The sequence below is a fragment of the Diabrotica virgifera genome, chromosome 4 (assembly GCF_917563875.1).
Source record: "Diabrotica virgifera virgifera chromosome 4, PGI_DIABVI_V3a".
NCBI classification, from domain to species: domain Eukaryota; kingdom Metazoa; phylum Arthropoda; class Insecta; order Coleoptera; family Chrysomelidae; genus Diabrotica; species Diabrotica virgifera.
In genome coordinates this window covers 167,227,898-167,245,869 of record NC_065446.1, presented here as the reverse complement: position 1 = coordinate 167,245,869, position 17,972 = coordinate 167,227,898, and the positions used below count along the sequence as shown (strand labels likewise).

General features: G+C 34.0%; 2 protein-coding genes across 3 annotated transcripts in view; both read right to left on the bottom strand.

Annotated features, from left to right (window-relative positions):
* Positions 1 to 17,972, bottom strand: part of LOC114342827 (uncharacterized) — a 117,165-nt gene that overhangs the window by 86,348 nt on the left and 12,845 nt on the right. The window lies entirely within an intron of this gene.
* Positions 7,846 to 10,062, bottom strand: LOC126883731 (E3 SUMO-protein ligase KIAA1586-like). The gene has a single exon (XM_050649394.1). The coding sequence runs from the start codon at positions 10,060 to 10,062 to the stop codon at positions 7,846 to 7,848; it is 2,217 nt and encodes a 738-aa protein (XP_050505351.1).

Below are 17,972 nucleotides of genomic sequence, written 5' to 3'. Positions count from 1 at the left end.
TACTGTGCAACATAAGAAGTACGAAAGTAAATGGCGCTAATAATTATTCCAATAAACAACAATGTAATTTGCAATTTACTTTCGTTCTTCTTATTTTGCACAGTAAAATATTCGTTGTCGAAATAATCCAAAACAGGCGTATGTTCGTGGAATAGGGTATAACTACGCGCTTGCATCATTTATCACACATAACATAAAATAATAATCACAGAGCACGAGATTTTCGAAAGACGTAATTTGAATTTATTTATTGTTCGTAGTTTCACATTTATCTCTAGTACATTTTTTGGCACTTCAATCCTAATGTTACTATAATCGTTATCGGCGCCATTTAATTAACTTTCCTAATATTAGCCGATTTATCAGTTAATCAAAAAAGAATTTCTCACCATATGTGGTCTAATTGCATCATTTTTACTTACTATTACTAGACTAGAATATACCATAATAGTGACAATATCTGCTACTATTTTTAAACTTGTGACTTACTGTAAACATCTCTGATTATATTATTTGTATTACTAATTGTTTTTGTACTTAATTAATTATTGCAGTGGAGTTGCATCATATAATGTGTTGGTAATTGACAATGGATTTTAAAATAAGAAAACTGCATTCTTAGAAATTGTTGACTTTATCGGATACTTCGGAAGGTCCACCAACTTTTTAAGAACTAAATTAAATACAAGTCTTCTTTTCTACCTGTTTATTACAAAAAGTAAACGTTCCCACCCACAATTTTAATAAATACTTAGACATTGACCAATAGACGAAATGAATAATCTCATTTACGGTTATATAAAATTTAGTTTTAGATTGTCATAAAAAATATTCTTCTTTTTCTTCCTCTTTATAATTATTTCTGGTTGTTCATTGGCGTATCGATTCCTGTATTAAACTTTGTTACTTCACGTTTTGCGGGGTCATCCGATACATCTGCCGATTGGTGATTTATTTCTTACTATTTTGACCACACCCCATTCTGCTTATGTGTTAATTCTACCCTTTTTTATATATACTTATAGTCAGGCCCGGTCCTAGGGGTTTTGCTGCCCTGGGAAAGATCAGCAACCACCGCCCCCCTTGTTAGACTCATGAGATGCCATATTACCACAGAGCAAAGGAAAATAAAATTACGGATTTGATTTGCCAAACAGCTTGCCTCATGAGCAACTTTTTTATCGTTGTTTCTATTGACGGTGATTTCTACAAGAGCATCGTAGATTTCTTCAATTTAATAGCTGATGGGGGTAATTGCATCAATCTAGTTTTCCATCTAGTTTCATAGTTTGTAGTTTCATTGAAACCACAAAGGTTTCAATGTCAGGCTAGAAATATGATTTCAACGATGAATAGATGCTGCAAAAAGTTGTCAATTGTTGTCACTAAGGAAATGAAAGAAACTGCAAACTGTGAGGATTTAGCAGCATCGTTCACCAATAAGTTGAGTGAATGGCTAGAACATGGGATAAAAATGCTCTAGGATTAATTTCCAAAATTATGTTTTGAACTCCTGTTCTTCCCTTTCATGTTTGCCCCATTATCATACCCTTGTTTTCTCATATCTTCCAAACGTATTCCCAGTTTATTCAGTTTTTGCAAAATAACTTCTGTAATCCCAAGCCAGTGGTTTCCAGTACAGGCACAAATGCAAGAAAATGTTCTGCAATTTTATCACTTTGTGAACAGGAACCGAAATGGATAAAACAATAGTCATCTGTCCCACCCCAGAAATATCAGGTGTACAATATAAAATTATGCTATATTACTGTTCTGATTTCAAAAAGATTAAAATTTTATTTTTGAAGGAGCTGAATAATTTCGTTTTGAATACTTTTTCCCAAGTAGTAGCTTGTTATTACCATTCGTTGTTCTCCTAACGTGCTCTTGTAAAACATAATCAGTTTTTCCAAAGAACTCAACAAGCTTTAAAAATTTACTATTGTTTTGATGAAATAATCGCCCCTCAATGGAAGACATTGTTGTGCTAAGAACTGTATTATTGATATGAGTCGTTTTATTACATTTTTAGACACTCGCCAATGGCGAGTGGCAAATGTGTAGCAAAATTTCAATCATTGATATGTCACTACAAATACAAAACGAATTTATTGCCATTTTGGGAAATAATGTTCGCCAACATATCCTCGGACAAATAAAAAGGCTAAGTATTATTCAATTATATTCGACAGCACTCCAGATCTTTCTCATAAAGATCAAACAAGTCAGGTATTAAGATACGTAGTAATTGAAAATCAGGAAGTAAAAGTAATGGAATCTTTTATAGATTTCATTGAAACTAAAGACAAACTGCTGAAGGAATTTCAAAGATGATCTTGGACACGATTCAAGCCGATGCCCTAGAAATAAGCAACTGTAGAAGCCAAGCGGGTGGCAACAACGCATTGTGCGAAATAAAAGTGTTAAACATTTTCACCAGAGTTTATTCCGATTTTTGAGGTAATAGTGCGAAATAAAATATTAACTATATGCGAACATTTGTATAAGGTCATAAACTATCTAAAGTGCAAAAAATAGTGGCAAAAATCGGCCTATAAGTAACTTATAGAACATTTTATGTTAATCAAAACAAACGACATTTTATAAATTCCAGTTCTTTTGACAACAGATAAGAGAACAAGTCTTGATCAAATTAAAAGCGACGTTGCCGGTTTTCCAAAAAGTTTTAAAAATCCAAGAAAGGAAATCAATCAATTAATAATAAACTAAGTAAACAAGATTTCGAAGTAAAAAGAATTTTAATATTTAAAGTCATACTCAATTATTGCTTGAGAAGTTCTAGAGCCTTCGCCGGGTCGACTGGGGAACTAGAGCTTATCGCTTGCTTTAATATAGAGTACAAATACATAAAAAATGGTGGATAGTGATAATGATTACACCTCAGAAGACAGTAAAAAGAGAAGTCTAGAGATAGATGCAGACAATATTTTTAACAAGAGCAAGAAACTATCCAGAACACCAACCAAACAACAGAAAGATGAAAACAAAATTGATCAGCTTTTAAAAATGATGCAAAATTTAACAGATCAAACACAAAGTTTAACATCGGAGGTAAAAGGAATAAAAGAAGAACAACGAGAATATAGAAATGACCTCCGAGAATTAAGAAAAGAAATAAATGAATTCAAACAAAGTAACCAACAACTACAAAAAGAAAATGATGAAATGAAACAGGAACTAAAGATAGTGAAAATGAAGGTAGAAAAGTTCGAGAAAGAGAGAAAAGCTAACAATGTTATTGTCCAGGGTCTACCGATGGATACAAATAACCCAAATGTAGTCAATGAGGTTATGGCAGATTTCGTGGAAAGAGAATTAGGTATTAAAGTAGAAATAGAAGAAGCTTATAAAATAGGGGACAAAACATGTCTTGTAAAACTAAAAAACAAAAATGAAAAAATAAAAATTATGAAGAACAAAAACAAACTAAGGAATTCAAAGCCGGAAATATATATCAATAACGATCTAACGCAAGAAGAGATGAAAATACAACAAGAAATACGGAGAATTGCAAAATTTCAAAAAGAAAACGGTAAGAACACTAGAGTAGGTTATCAAAAATTAATTATTGACGGGACTGAATGGAAATGGAACAAAGAGAAGAATGAACTGGAAAGGGCAAAGCAGGACACGCCAAAAAACTGATAAAAAAACAAATATTGGATAAAACACAAAAAACGGACACGAAAATGGCAAAGGAAAAGGACCTGAACAGATTAGATAAAATAAAACATACGAACACAAAAAAATATAATAAAAAACCGAAAAAATGTGATCAACTAAAAATAAGTACGTGGAACATCAGAACAATGCTTGAACCAGGAAAAATGCAGGATATCGTCTCAGAACTAGAAAGATACCAAATTGATATTGCAGTGATTCAAGAAATCAGATGGGCAGGTCAAGGAGAAATAAATAGAAAAAACTACACACTACAGTACTCGGGACATGAAAAACAAGGTCAATATGGAGTTGCTTTCATAATTATGGGAAAAATAAAAAATAACATTATGCAATTTAAACCAATAAATGAACGTATGGCTTACCTGAGAATTAACGCCAAACCATTTAATATATCAATCATAAACGTATATGCCCCAACTGAAAGTGCTACTGCGGAGGAAAAAGACAAATTGTATGAGGAACTCGAACGAGAAATGGAGAAGTTACCTAGAGAAGACACAATACTGGTAATGGGAGATTTTAATGCCCAAATAGGTAAGGAAGACTACATTAACCAAGTAGCAGGTAAGCACACAATACACGAAAAAACTAACGACAATGGCCAACGATTATGTAATCTAGCATCTAGTACCAATATGATTATCGTTAGTACAAAATTCGAACATCCCAAATACCATAAAGTGACGTGGATTTCCCCAGACCAAAAAACATGGTCACAAATAGACCATATTCTGATTACAAGAAGGAAGCAAACATCGGTAACAGACGTGAGGTCCTACAGAGGTGCACATGCAGACACAGACCATTTTATGGTGACTGCAAAAGTAAGACAAAAAGTCAAAAGAACACTAAAAAACACGACAACAAAAAATAAATGGCACGTAGAAAAACTGAATACTCCAGACATAAGGATTAAATATGCTGATGACATGAACAAAAAACTGAAGGAACAATCTAAACCTACAAAGGATATAGAAACAGAATGGAGAAATATAAAAAAATGTATAAATGAAACAGCGGAAGTACACGTAGGGATAAAAAGAAACAAAAAAAGACAAGAATGGTATAATGAAGAATGCCATAAAATGTTAAAAAAGAAGGTAGAAATGAGACAAATGTGGATAAGAACAAATAGACAGGATTATAGGGAAGAATACAATATAATAAGGCATGCATGTAAGAAAAAAATAAGGAAAATTAGACGTGAGTGGTTGGATGATAAGATAAAAGAAATAGAAAAAGAGAGTAAGAACAGAAACACAAAAGAATTCTATAAGAAAATTAGTGAGCAGAACAAAACGTTTAAAGGGAAGATAAAAAGCATAAAAGATAAAAATGGAAAAGTATCAGAAAACGATGAAGAGTATAAAGAAATTTGGACAAACTATTTTAAAGAATTATTAACAGAACAACAAGATCAAGGCCTAAATGAAAACAGAGGAGAAGAGACAATGATGTTAGGAAACCAGCTACAAATACCAACAAAAGAGGAAGTTGAGGAAATTATTAATAGCAGCCGTAATGGTAAAGCCTCAGGATCGGACTGTATCAATATGGAGCTTATAAAATATGGTGGTGAAGAATTAAAAGATAGATTATACAATTTAATAAAAGACATATGGGACGAAGAAAAAATGCCGGAAGAATGGTACAAAGGACAAATTATCACGATTCATAAAAAAGGAGATCAACAGATGTGTAAAAACTACAGAGGACTGACGCTATTAAACACAGCATATAAAATCATGTCCGCCTTAATACAACGAAGACTGACCGAAGCTACCACGAATATCATAGGACACTATCAATGCGGATTTGTTAAGGGAAAGTCTACAACAGATGCCATACATACAGTTAAACAAATTATGGAAAAAGCTCATGGATATAAAATAGAAATTGAACTGCTTTTTATAGATTTTCGACAAGCATTTGATACAATAAATAGATCAAAACTAATGGTAGCTCTGAAAGAAATGGGAATACAACATAAATTAAGAAGATTAATACAAATGACAATGAGTAGAACTGTAGTTAGTATAAAAACTCAAGTAGGCGACACAGAAGAATTTGTCATCAATAAAGGGGTGAGACAAGGAGATTCATTATCAGCAACTCTGTTTAATCTTGCCCTAGAATACGTCGTCAGGAAGATCAACAAAGGCACCCTCCGAACGAGAGAAGGACAAATAATAGCATACGCTGATGATATTGTGCTAATAACAAAAAATAGAAAAACAATGGAACGAATGTTAAACGAAATGGTAACAGAAGGAAAAGTAATGGGATTAAAAATAAACCAAGAGAAAACCAAAATAATGAGATTTGACAAAAACTTTGAAAACAGAAAGGTTAGAGTAGGAGAATACACTTTTGAAGAAGTCGAAAAATTTAAATATTTAGGAATATTAATAACAAACAATGGAGAAAGAGAAACCGAAATCAAAGAAAGGATTATTACAGCAAATAAGAGCTTCCATGCAAATAAAAAATTACTTAAAAATAAGTTATTGAGTAAGAAATCAAAAATGAAAGTATACAAAACAATAATTCGACCGACGATGATGTATGCAGCCGAAACTCTTAGCATGACAAAAAAACAAGAGGAAAACCTTAGAATACAAGAAAGAAAAATACTAAGAGCAATATTAGGACCAATAAAAATAAATGACAATGAATTTAGACAAAGAACGAACCTTGAGTTACTGGAAGAAATTGAGGAGGATATAGTATGTAAAATAAAACAGCAAAGAGCAAAATGGCTAGGACACATATGGAGATCCGGATCAACTACGACGATATACTCAATATTGGAATGGACACCAGCTGGCAAAAGAAGACGTGGAAGACCAAGATCTACATGGTTACAAGAAGTAGTAAGTGATCTCAACAATGCGGGCATACGACATTGGAAAGGGAAAACCAGAGACAGGAAAGAGTGGAGAAAAATAACAGAGAAAATTAAATAACGAACATGAGGACTGATCTACCTCAAAACATAGATCTAGAGAGCGTAAGCGGCGTAACCCCTAAAGGGGTGCTTAGCCACTATATATATAGAAGCCAAGCATATGATAATCCTGCTGTTGTGGCTGGAAAGTATTCAGGAGTTTAGCAAAGAATTCAAGAAATAAACCATAAAGCTGAATTCGTACCTAGTTGGTTTACACGCTGCCTCAGTTGAGGTGGATTCAGAACGTTGCTATTCTTTTTTTTTCCTTGTCGACACGTCGTTCGGAAGTTCTGATAGCAGCTACAGGCAAAAGCTTCTTAAAAAGGGTTCAAGACACGCGGTGAAGTGCAAGAGGCGATGCTGTAAATGTGACATGGCATGATTACAAAGACATTCTCGTCACGTTGGAAAAACTGACAGAGGTAGGTGAAAGCTTAAACACTAGGACAGAGATGCAGGTGCTTTATTAGTTTCGATGCAGTCATTTTCCTTTCTTTGTTCTTGGGCCTTTGGCAACCGGTGCTACATGAAGTGAATTATGCACAAAAATATTTACAAACAAGGGGACTTGACATAAGATTGTACCAGTGGTGTAGTGGTAAAATTAGCTGTGCCGGAGCTATACCTCTACCGGAAAATTTTTGAAAATTAGCCTACTACCCAAATCGTGAGTTATAAGGCCCTTTGGCAAATGTTTTGAAAAGTTTAATAATTAAACTAATTAATGATCTTTTAGAGTGATAGTAGTTACAGTAGGGCCTCCTACACATTCTCCTCCAAAGAAAAATTTTAACTTTAAAATATGGTAAGACTTTCTTAAGGTAGATTATTACAGTTTGATACCTTAAAAACTGTTTTTAAGGTATCAAACCATAATAATCTACCTTAAAAACTCTATAATTTAAGTTGGAAGCCTTGCTGACAAAAATTAAAAAAACACTGGTGTAAGTTAGGCAAATATTGTAAATGACTAAGTTTTCATTTTCAGTAGTATTAATTTATTATTGTGAAAAAATACACCCACAAGTTACATTAGTATATATATTTTTTATTATTTAACACACACAAACATTATAATCTGTGCCAAAAAAATTAAGAATTATTTGAAAAAACTACATACAGTACAAATAACTTGTGTATTTAACAAAATACATATAATAAATACATCAGATTAATTATAACATACATACTCAAAGTAAGTGCCAAAATGCATCCTTCTTTGCGTTCTTTTTTGGGTTTTCTGCAACTCTTGTCCTGGAATCGTCTGCAGACCGGTGGCTCCTCAGCCATTTAGTGACGTACGTCTCAGGCTGCCATTCTTGGAGAGGTGGACCTTGGATTTTTATGAACATCAATGATGATACATGAGCAACAGTCAAAGCGTTTCTTGATGGTGTAACCATATTGTTCATACAACTGAAACCCCGTTCACAATCAGCTGAGCTGCAAGGTATTATTTTAGTGCAGTTTAACAGTTCTTGCAATCCATCAGGCACTTGTCGGCTGTTGTCCAAATAGTCTCTGTAGGCAGAGACAGCTTTGTTGACGTTCAATTTAAATCTCTTGCACAGTTGCTCTACTTGAGTTTGACCAAAACTTGGTGGAATGCAGGTTGGCCAATACTCAGGTTCTAATACTTTAAAAGAGTTTATAAGATCTTCATATTGGGCTTCCCCATCAAATGTGGTGACAAACATTCTTTGCTTTAGGTTATTTATAACACTAGAAATAAGTTGCTGTCCATTGAACGATACAATTTTTGGATTAGTTTTTAACACAACTGATGCAAAATTTCCTTCTTTTATGGCGATTTGTGCTTCCAGAACTTTCGTGCCTGGCTTCTCCTTTAAGTGCTCTAAATATCTTACGGATCTGTTTATCAGTTTGTCTGCATACACAATAGAAGTGTTTCTATTCTCTAAGCTCTCTGATAACAAAGCCAATTCAGCAAGAATGTCAAACATAAAGGCTAAGTTTAGTAGAAAACTCTGAGATGTTAGCCTATTTAATAAACCACTATATTTGCTTTTTTCAGTCGATGTTCTGTCAGGATCGTTTATGGCTTTAGAGAAATGGTTTGCCAAAGCTTGAAAGCCAAACCACACAGCCGAAACGGTACGAAAGCTACTGGCTACCCATCTTGTGCTCAACACTCTTCCGATTTTGTTCATCTGAATGTCAAGTTCTTGTGCACAGTCTTTTAACTCACGCTTGTGTTTTGGAGAGGCGCTGTACAGCGAGTACAGTTTGTCCATAAATATCTGGAAATGATTCACTCCGGCCACTTCGCTGACTGCGTCCCCACTAGCCAATTCCAATCTGTGATTTAAACAGTGCCAAACGATTATATCAGGGTACAAAGTTGAAAACCTCTTTGCCACTCCTGAGTGTTTCCCTAACATAACACTAGCCCCGTCACTTGTGAAAGAAACTAAGTTCTGTTTTAAATAACCATTGTCAAACCCATATTGTTCAAGGCACTTAAGTGTACTGTTAAAAACAGATTCGGCCCTTTGATCAGGAAGTTCAACTAGATCTAAGAACAAAATGTTAGGGGACTTTTCTTTACTTATTTCACACTTCAAATAAATTATGAGTACTGACTTTGAACTTATGCTGGTGGATTCATCAATAATGATAGAAATTTTCCCAGAAACTTCCTTAACCTTATTCAATATTCTTAACTTCATCTCTTTTGATATATGATCAATAATTTCTACAGCACTGTATCTTGAATGAAGGCCTACACCGATATCTACTCCATTTAGTTTTTGAAGTTCTAATAAACCGAAATAATCGTTATATGGTCGGTCGTTCTTAGCTATGTAGTAAGCTGACCTAAAAATAGGTTTAGTTGATTCCATGTGAGCTGTATTTGCAGAATCAACTAATTGCGTAATAGGATTTTTATGAGAGGATTCAACAATGGCCTGAGCAGTACTATGTGCTTTGGACTGTTTGTGCTCTATAATTTTTTTTCTAAGTGATTTGAGCTGGTTAGTTCGGTTTGAGCCGTAACAGCTAACTTGAAATGTGCGCCACTCATGACTTAAAGAAACGTGTTCTTTCTTAAAAGCACCCATAGTTGTGACTTCAAAACAAACTTTGCAGCCTAATTTACCTTCTTTGCAATCTATCCAAGGATAAGTTTCCTTCTTACGAGTCCACATCTCTTCTGTCCAAACGTCAGGCCATTTTGTTTCTTTTTCCTTATTCGTTGATGTGCTGGGTTCACTTATTTGTTCGTTTTTATTTAAAGAGTTTCCAATCGCTAATTCATCAACCGAAACAACATTGGATTTATCTTGCTTGGTTCCTTTAGGTAGGCCTAACGTGTTTAGTTCACGTTTCACCGACGCACTAAAAAATGAGGTTAAAGTTTTTTGTTTAGGTTTAGAGTTATCCATAGCGATACTACAGGTAGCTTATGTCAACAGATTTGGACGTTGGGCAAAGATAACACAACTATTAAAACTATTTCACCTCTTCCAGTAGGTATCCGCGACACGTAACGTAATAATTGGAGCAGAAACACTAAATTAATATACAGTGCACGTGCACTATGCAAAGCAGACGAGACGCAACTACAACTGAGCAGGATTAGCATGGCCGGGTGGGCTGGAGATGCGCAGTAGCTACGGAGTGGATTTCAGTGGTGGGGGAAGCGACTCCGGCGACTCAGTCTGTTGCCGCTCTCACTCTCTCACTGCCGTGTGTATCGCTCCAGTCTACAGTGTACAGGGCCAGCTCGCTCCGCTACCGCTCCTCGGGCGGGGCGCGGGTGATCGGAGCGTCGAGTGAGCTAGAGAGAAATCGAGGGGGAGAGGCGAGAGATAAGAAGGACACAATATTTCAATATTGTTGTGGCTATTCCTCCTTCCGTGGTGGGGGGAGGGTTGTGGTGACACGGACACGGTAGTGCTGGGCGCGGACCGCTGAGATGTCTATCATGTCTATCCATAAACTATCCCGTCTGCCAGTCGCTCGCTCAACTTTTGCGCTTACAATTACGAACTACCTAATCGTAGCTGCGTATGCCTTAACTGATTAACCACGATAACTAACGTGTAAAAATTACTTAGTAAAGGACAAAACAATATTTTCTAAATAAAACAATTTCAGATCTATTTTTGTCCTATATAAAAAATTCGATTGAAAAAATCGTAGCCGGAGCGCCGCTCCCCCTTCAAAAGCTGTGCCGGAGCGACGCTCCGGACCGCTCCGGCTCCACTACACCACTGGTTTGTACGCTCAGAAAGTAAATGCTTTGCAGATAATATTGACAGAGAATTAATAAACGTGATTGTAAAACTTAGATAAACTTTTTTTATTTAAAATCTAACCTGTATAATGCAAAATAATGATGACTGTTCTCGCCGAAAAGTTCTCTATAATTAATGTATGTAATGTATAGTATACATTAAATTAAAATACCTAAATAAGAGGGCGGCAAAATTATCTTCCGCCCCGGGCAGCTGACACTCACGCTACGCCACTGATTATTTATATATCTATAATACATGATATAGCCTTGCAAACATCATTCACGACGACGCATGTTCCCGATAAAACAGATGCTAAAGATGCCCTCTGGCCAGTGGCGGATCTACGGGGAGGAAAATGAGGAAATATCCACCTTAACAAGGTTCAAAATTAAAGAAAAACAATTGTTCAAACATACAAATTTATTAGTTCACATGAAACCGAAACCACAGAAAGATAAACTCAACCCAATAAACACGCTAGTTAGGAAAATTAAGGGAACTTAATGCCTATAATTTATTATTGATGTCTTTTATGTAATCTGAGTTTATCTTTTTTATGTGTTTTGGTTGGTTTTTCATTGAAAGTTCCCCTCTTAGGCAAATTTCCCCTCCTAAGGCAAATTTTTAGATCCGCCACTGCCTCTGGCACGAATAAATCTTTAGTTATAGTCCTCAATTCCGAAATGGCAAACAATGACCCCCTCAGCATTCCCCATATGTACGCATCTGGTGACGTTAGTTCCGGTGAGTGGCAGCTTCAAAAATGATCGCACAGTATTTGAAGAGACTCCCTGGCAGTGTGACAGGTTATCCCGTCCTGCTGAAACCATTGTTGATTTTAAGCTTGGACCGTTTTCGTTACCTTTTCCGTATGGCCGAAAATAGTACTCCACTATAAAAAAAATTTCTGCAAAACTGAGAACCATCCTGAAGTATCTAACATTAACATGATATTGACAAACGTTATAACAACGTTCACAATCCACTCAATACGTTTCGGCACATGACACATACAAATTTGAGGCATGCGAATTTCAGTGCTGTTTATTTTGCCGCATACCGTACCTACCAATATTTTTACTGTAGTCGAACCCGCTTATTAGAATACCGGTTATAGGAATATCCCGGTTTAAGGAATAGAAATTTGAAGTCCCGAAATGTTTCTATTAGCCACCAATGATCGGTTATTATAATATCCCGGTAATATGAATGCTTTTGCTTGGCACGAAGGCTATTCCAATAAGCGGGTTTGACTGTATCAGATCTGTATACAGGGTGAGGCAAATAAAGGGCCTATTAGAAATATCTCGAGAACTAAAGGCAATAGAATCATGAAAATTTGAATTAAGGGGTTTTGAAGAGTCGTCTATTTAATGAAAATATTTTCATTTATTTGCCACTTCCGGTTATACCGGAAGTTGCTTATAACTTCGTTTTTTTTAAATGGGACACCCTGTATATTTTTACATTTTTGGATTCTCTTCGACGTTTTCTTTCTTAAAATATGAGGTTTTGTAATGTTATACAGGGTATTTTAACAGATAATTACGTTTTTTTTATTAATTTCGTAGCAACATTCACACCCTGTAGAATTGTAGTAGTTTGACATCTAAAACCCTACTTACGTTTAAAGGACTTTTACTATAGTCTACCATTGTTAAGAATCATTAGTATAGCTAAATTTTTAATTTTAGTATACAGGGTTGGTCGAAACTCGGAATGAGCATTCTCTGAGTTTTCTTAAATGGAACACCCTGTATTTTAGTATTGTAATGAAATGATATTTTATGGTACTTTTTTATTTCTTAAGCACTCCCTATACCTAACTGCTTTAATTTGTGGTTTAATTGTTAGTCGCACCAACATTCTTAACGACGTAGGTATTTTGATAGCTAAAGCATAATTGGTAATTTTAAGGATCAGCCTGGATTAATATGTATTTATTTCTGAAAAATTATTTGTGATTAAATTTTTTCACGGCCAACTTAATAAAATTTTACGTATTTTTTGTTGCAATTAATGTTTAGCTTGAACCACCAATAACTTACAAATTAAAGAAATTAGGTATGGGGAGTACTTATAAAATAAAAAAGTACCATGAGATATCATTTCATTACAATACTAAAATACAGGGTGTTCCATTTAAGAAAACTCAGAAAATATTCATTCCGAGTTTCGACTATCCCTGTATACTAAAATTTCAAAATTAGCTATACTAATAATTTTTAACGATAGTAGACTATATTAAAAATCACTTGAATGTAAGCAGAATTTTTAATGTCAAACTATTACAATTCTACAGGGTGTGAATTTTGCTACGAAATTAATAATAAATATCTTTTAAAATACCCTGTATAATATTACAAAACCTCATATTTTAAGAAAGAAGATATTGAGGATAATCCAAAAATGGAAAAATATACAGGATGTCCCATTTAAAAAAACGAAGTTGCAAAGAGATGAAAATATTTTCATTTAATAGATCATCCTTCAAAACCCCTCCAGTCCAATTTTCATGATTCTGTTGCATTTAGTTCTCGAGATATTTCTAATAGGCCAGTTATCTGCCTCTCCCTAAATATCACTAACAAAAATCATAGTCAACCGCCAAACAAATTAATAATCTCGATTTTTACCAACCTATCGGGCAGGCAGGATTCGACTTCTCGGCTCGACAGGTTGGCTTGGACGGCGTTATCGAAATGCCTCCCACTTTTGCAGGTAAATATTTTCACACATGAAATGGCTCCCAGGCAATCCCAGGTACAATCGAAATGCCTTAAATTTCATTTTTTTTTCAAGATGTTGCTACTATAATAATGCCACATGTCCATTTTTAATAAAAAATTTTTAAGAGTTTTCGATATATTATGAAAAAAATCGATTTTCAGTTTGAAATTTCAAAGGGCTGTAACTTTTTTTGTGTGCACTATTCTATATAGGTAAGTACGGTTCAATCAACATATTTTTGACCCCAGAATCTGTGGTATAATTTATGACCAATCTTTTCGGGACACCGTGTATATAATGGTTATAAAACTATTTATACAGGGTGTCCCGAAAAGATCGATCATAAATTATACCACGCATTGTGGGATCAAAAATAGTTCGATTGAACCTAACTTACCTTAGTACAAATGTGCTCATAAAAAAGTTACAGCCCTTTGAGTTACAAAATGAAAATCGATTTTTTTCAATATCTCGAAAACTATTAGAGATTTTTAATTGAAAACGGACAAGGGGCATTCTTATGGCAGGAACCTCTTAAAACAAAATTATAGTGAAATTTGTCCACCCCATAAAAATTTTATGGGGGTTTTTTTCGTTTAAACCCCCCAAGCTTTTGTGTACGTTCCAATTAATTCATTGTTGTGGTACCATTAGTTAAACACAACGTTTCTAAAACTTTTTTGCCTCTTGGTATTTTTTAAATAAGCCAGTTTTTATCGGGATGCGGCTTCTTTTTTAATATTTAATATTTAATATTTAATATTTAATATTTAATATTTAATATTTAATATTTAATATTTAATATTTAATATTTAATATTTAATATTTAATATTTAATATTTAATATTTAATATTTAATATTTAATATTTAATATTTAATATTTAATATTTAATATTTAATATTTAATATTTAATATTTAATATTTAATATTTAATATTTAATATTTAATATTTAATATTTAATATTTAATATTTAATATTTAATATTTAATATTTAATATTTAATATTTAATATTTAATATTTAATATTTAATATTTAATATTTAATATTTAATATTTAATATTTAATATTTAATATTTAATATTTAATATTTAATATTTAATATTTAATATTTAATATTTAATATTTAATATTTATATTTTAATATTTTACATAAAAATTTTATGGGGGTTTTGTTCTTTTAAACCTCCCAAATGTTTGTGTACGTTCCAATTAAACTATTATTGTGGTACCATTAGGTAAACACAGTGTTTTTAAAACTTTTTTGCCTCTTAGTATTTTTTTGATAAGTCACCTTTTATCGAGATGTGGCTTCTTTTTCAAAATATACTTATAATGTAAATTATAAATAAATTCAGATTATTAACAGCTCTCTATATCCTACTTAACTATAATATACAACTATGTGGTGGATTCGACAAATATTCAAAATATCTCGATAAACACTGGCTTATCGAAAAAGTACTAAGAGGCAAAAAAGTGTTAGAAATATTGTGTTTACCTTTTCTTTCTCTGATTCTGGCCTTGGTTAACTAGAACCTTTAGCCACGTAATTGTATAACTTATCACTAACTCAGGTGTAATGTGTAGTGTGTGTGTTGACTAATAAATAAATTGTGTTTACCTAATAGTGCAACAATAATAGTTGAATTGGAACGTACACAAAAGTTTGGGGGGGTTTAAGGGAACAAAACCCCCATAAAATTTTTATGGGGTGCACAAATTTCACTTAAAAATTTTTTTTACGATGTTGCTACTATAAGAATGCCACATGTCCATTTTCAATCAAAAATCTCCTAAGAGTTTTCGATATATGAAAAAAAATCGATTTTCAGTTTGTAACTTCAAAGAGCTGTAACTTTTTTTGTGTATACTATTTTATATAGGTAAGTAAGGTTCAATCAACCTATTTTTGACCCCAGAATCTGTGGAATTTATAAAAATACTGCCTAGTGTCAATAATGTTTAATACATCTTCTTCTTCTTCTTCTTCTTTTATATAGGCAGTACTGCCTGTTTTTCTTTAACGGTGCCTTTCACTCTGCCCCTAAGTTGTCATTCCATCTTTTCCTTGGGCGTCCTATACTTCTCCTGCCTAACGGTGACTTGTCCCTGGCTATTCTTACTATCCTTGATTCAGACATTCTGCTTATGTGCTCATTCCACTCTTCTTTTCTGTTCTTTACCCAGGTATTTATATTGTCTACTCCACATATGCGTCTGATTTCCTTACTTCTTACCCTATCCTGTAGTCCTTTTCCAGCAATCCTTCTTAAGATCTTCATTTCGTTGGTTTCCAGATGTCTTCGTGTTTTGCTTGTATCTGGTCTTGTTTCGGCCGTGTAAGTCATAACTGGCCTAATAACTGACTTATATATTCGGGCCTTTGTTTCCAATCTTAGGTGTTTGTTTTTCCAAATTGTGTCGTTTAGGCATCCAGCCGTTCTACTGGCTTTAATTATTTGGTCTTTTACCTCTTCTTCGATATTGTTGTCGGCTGATAGATTAATTCCCAGATATTTGAAAGTCATTACTTGTTGTATAATTTGATTGTCTAACTCCAATTTGCATCTTATTGGTTCTTTGGCAATTACTAAGCTTTTTTTAACACTGCCTGGGATACCTATCAGGTGCATCGAGTAGCTGGGTAGTCATCACAGCCGGTCCCAAGCCCGGATAAAAGTGGAGGGTTAATAGGCGAGGTTAGCAACCTACCTATCGTAAAATGAAGCAATGCTCATAGAACCAACGGGATGTTTAATACATAATGTTTGAAAATAAAATAAATTAAATAACAAACAATACCAATTTTGCCAAATTTTGCCAAAATTAGAAGTATGTAATTTATTTAGAGCTTGGGAGGCAATTCGTATGTGACCATTTTAGCGACAGCGACAAGTAAGAAACCCTTCTTCGGGAGGCATTTCATATGCGCCCGGCTGGACAACCTATCAAGTCTTTTTAAAACCTTTTTAATGGCCTTTTTAAAATACCTAATATGTACAGTTCAATTATTTTAAATTTTAAACCTAATTTTTAAAATACCTACTACTCCACATTAAATTCTTCAAAAAATATTTATCACTAGATCTAAGTAAAATATTATCACCTGTTTGTCACTTCAAGATAAATTATCGAGTATGTACATTTGCATGCCAAGTATACAAGGAAACTTAGGTATTTCTATTGTTGTCATAAATTTTCTAGTTATCACTTTTTTCCTGGTAGTCAGTTTACGAGAAGCATTCTAATTTTAAATTGAGAAAAACCCTGACACAGTCAATGTTCTAACCAAACGTTACGGAAATAGACTATTTAGACTATTTTTACACAGATCTATTTAAAATTCACGGTATATAAGTGGGGACTAAAAAATAGATATTGCGCAATGAAAATAAATAAGCTTAGTAGCTTTGTCAAAGGTCTTGGGCTCGGGCTATTGACTTGTTTCAAGGTGGGACATGTAAAATACTCACAAGGTTTATTTAAAGGTCGCCACAAAAATAATTTGCCAATGTTTCGGACCTGTGTTTATAAAGAAGGTAAAATATGAAGTATAGTCTGAAATGAAATATTTGGATCGAAATTTAAAAGAAAAATTTATAATCCGCTAATCAGAAGACCTTCAGAATAACCGCTGGCCCTGGCAAATCTAATAACAATATTAATACATTATAACAGCGATTCCCAACCGGTGGGTCGCGACCCACTAGTGGGTCGCGAGCGGATTTCAGGTGGGTCGCGACGTGGCTCTTACAGTAGCTGAATACCGTAAATATATAACATCATGGGTGAGGGATGGGTCGCGAATATGAAAAAACATCAGAAGGTGGGTCGCCACACATAAAAGGTTGGGAACCACTGCATTATAATATTGTATATAATCTTACTTACAACTTCTTGCTATTCATGTGCCTTGTCCGTTGCGGACGTTGGCTATCCTCATAGCAATTTTAATTTTGTGTTCGGCGTAGCCGAATAACTCAATCGATGTTATTTAGTTCTATCGCCATGAGCCATGAGCGTCTTATTCTTCCGGGTCCGCGTTTGCTCTCTATTTTAATATTATCAATTGAAGTAGGTATACGATATTTATCTATGTCTCATAACATGATCGAGGATTCAAGTTTCCGTTTGTTAATTATTGTGAAAGAGATTTCTTTTTGTTTTCCCATTCGGTGCAATACCTCTACATTGGTGTTAGATGACGCTGGTAGTGTAGTAGGTGACCGGTGAAGGTTTGTAATTTATAGTGAAGGTATTCAAGTGTACCTACACAGTTTTTTTATAACTTATTCCATAATATACATGGCATACGTCG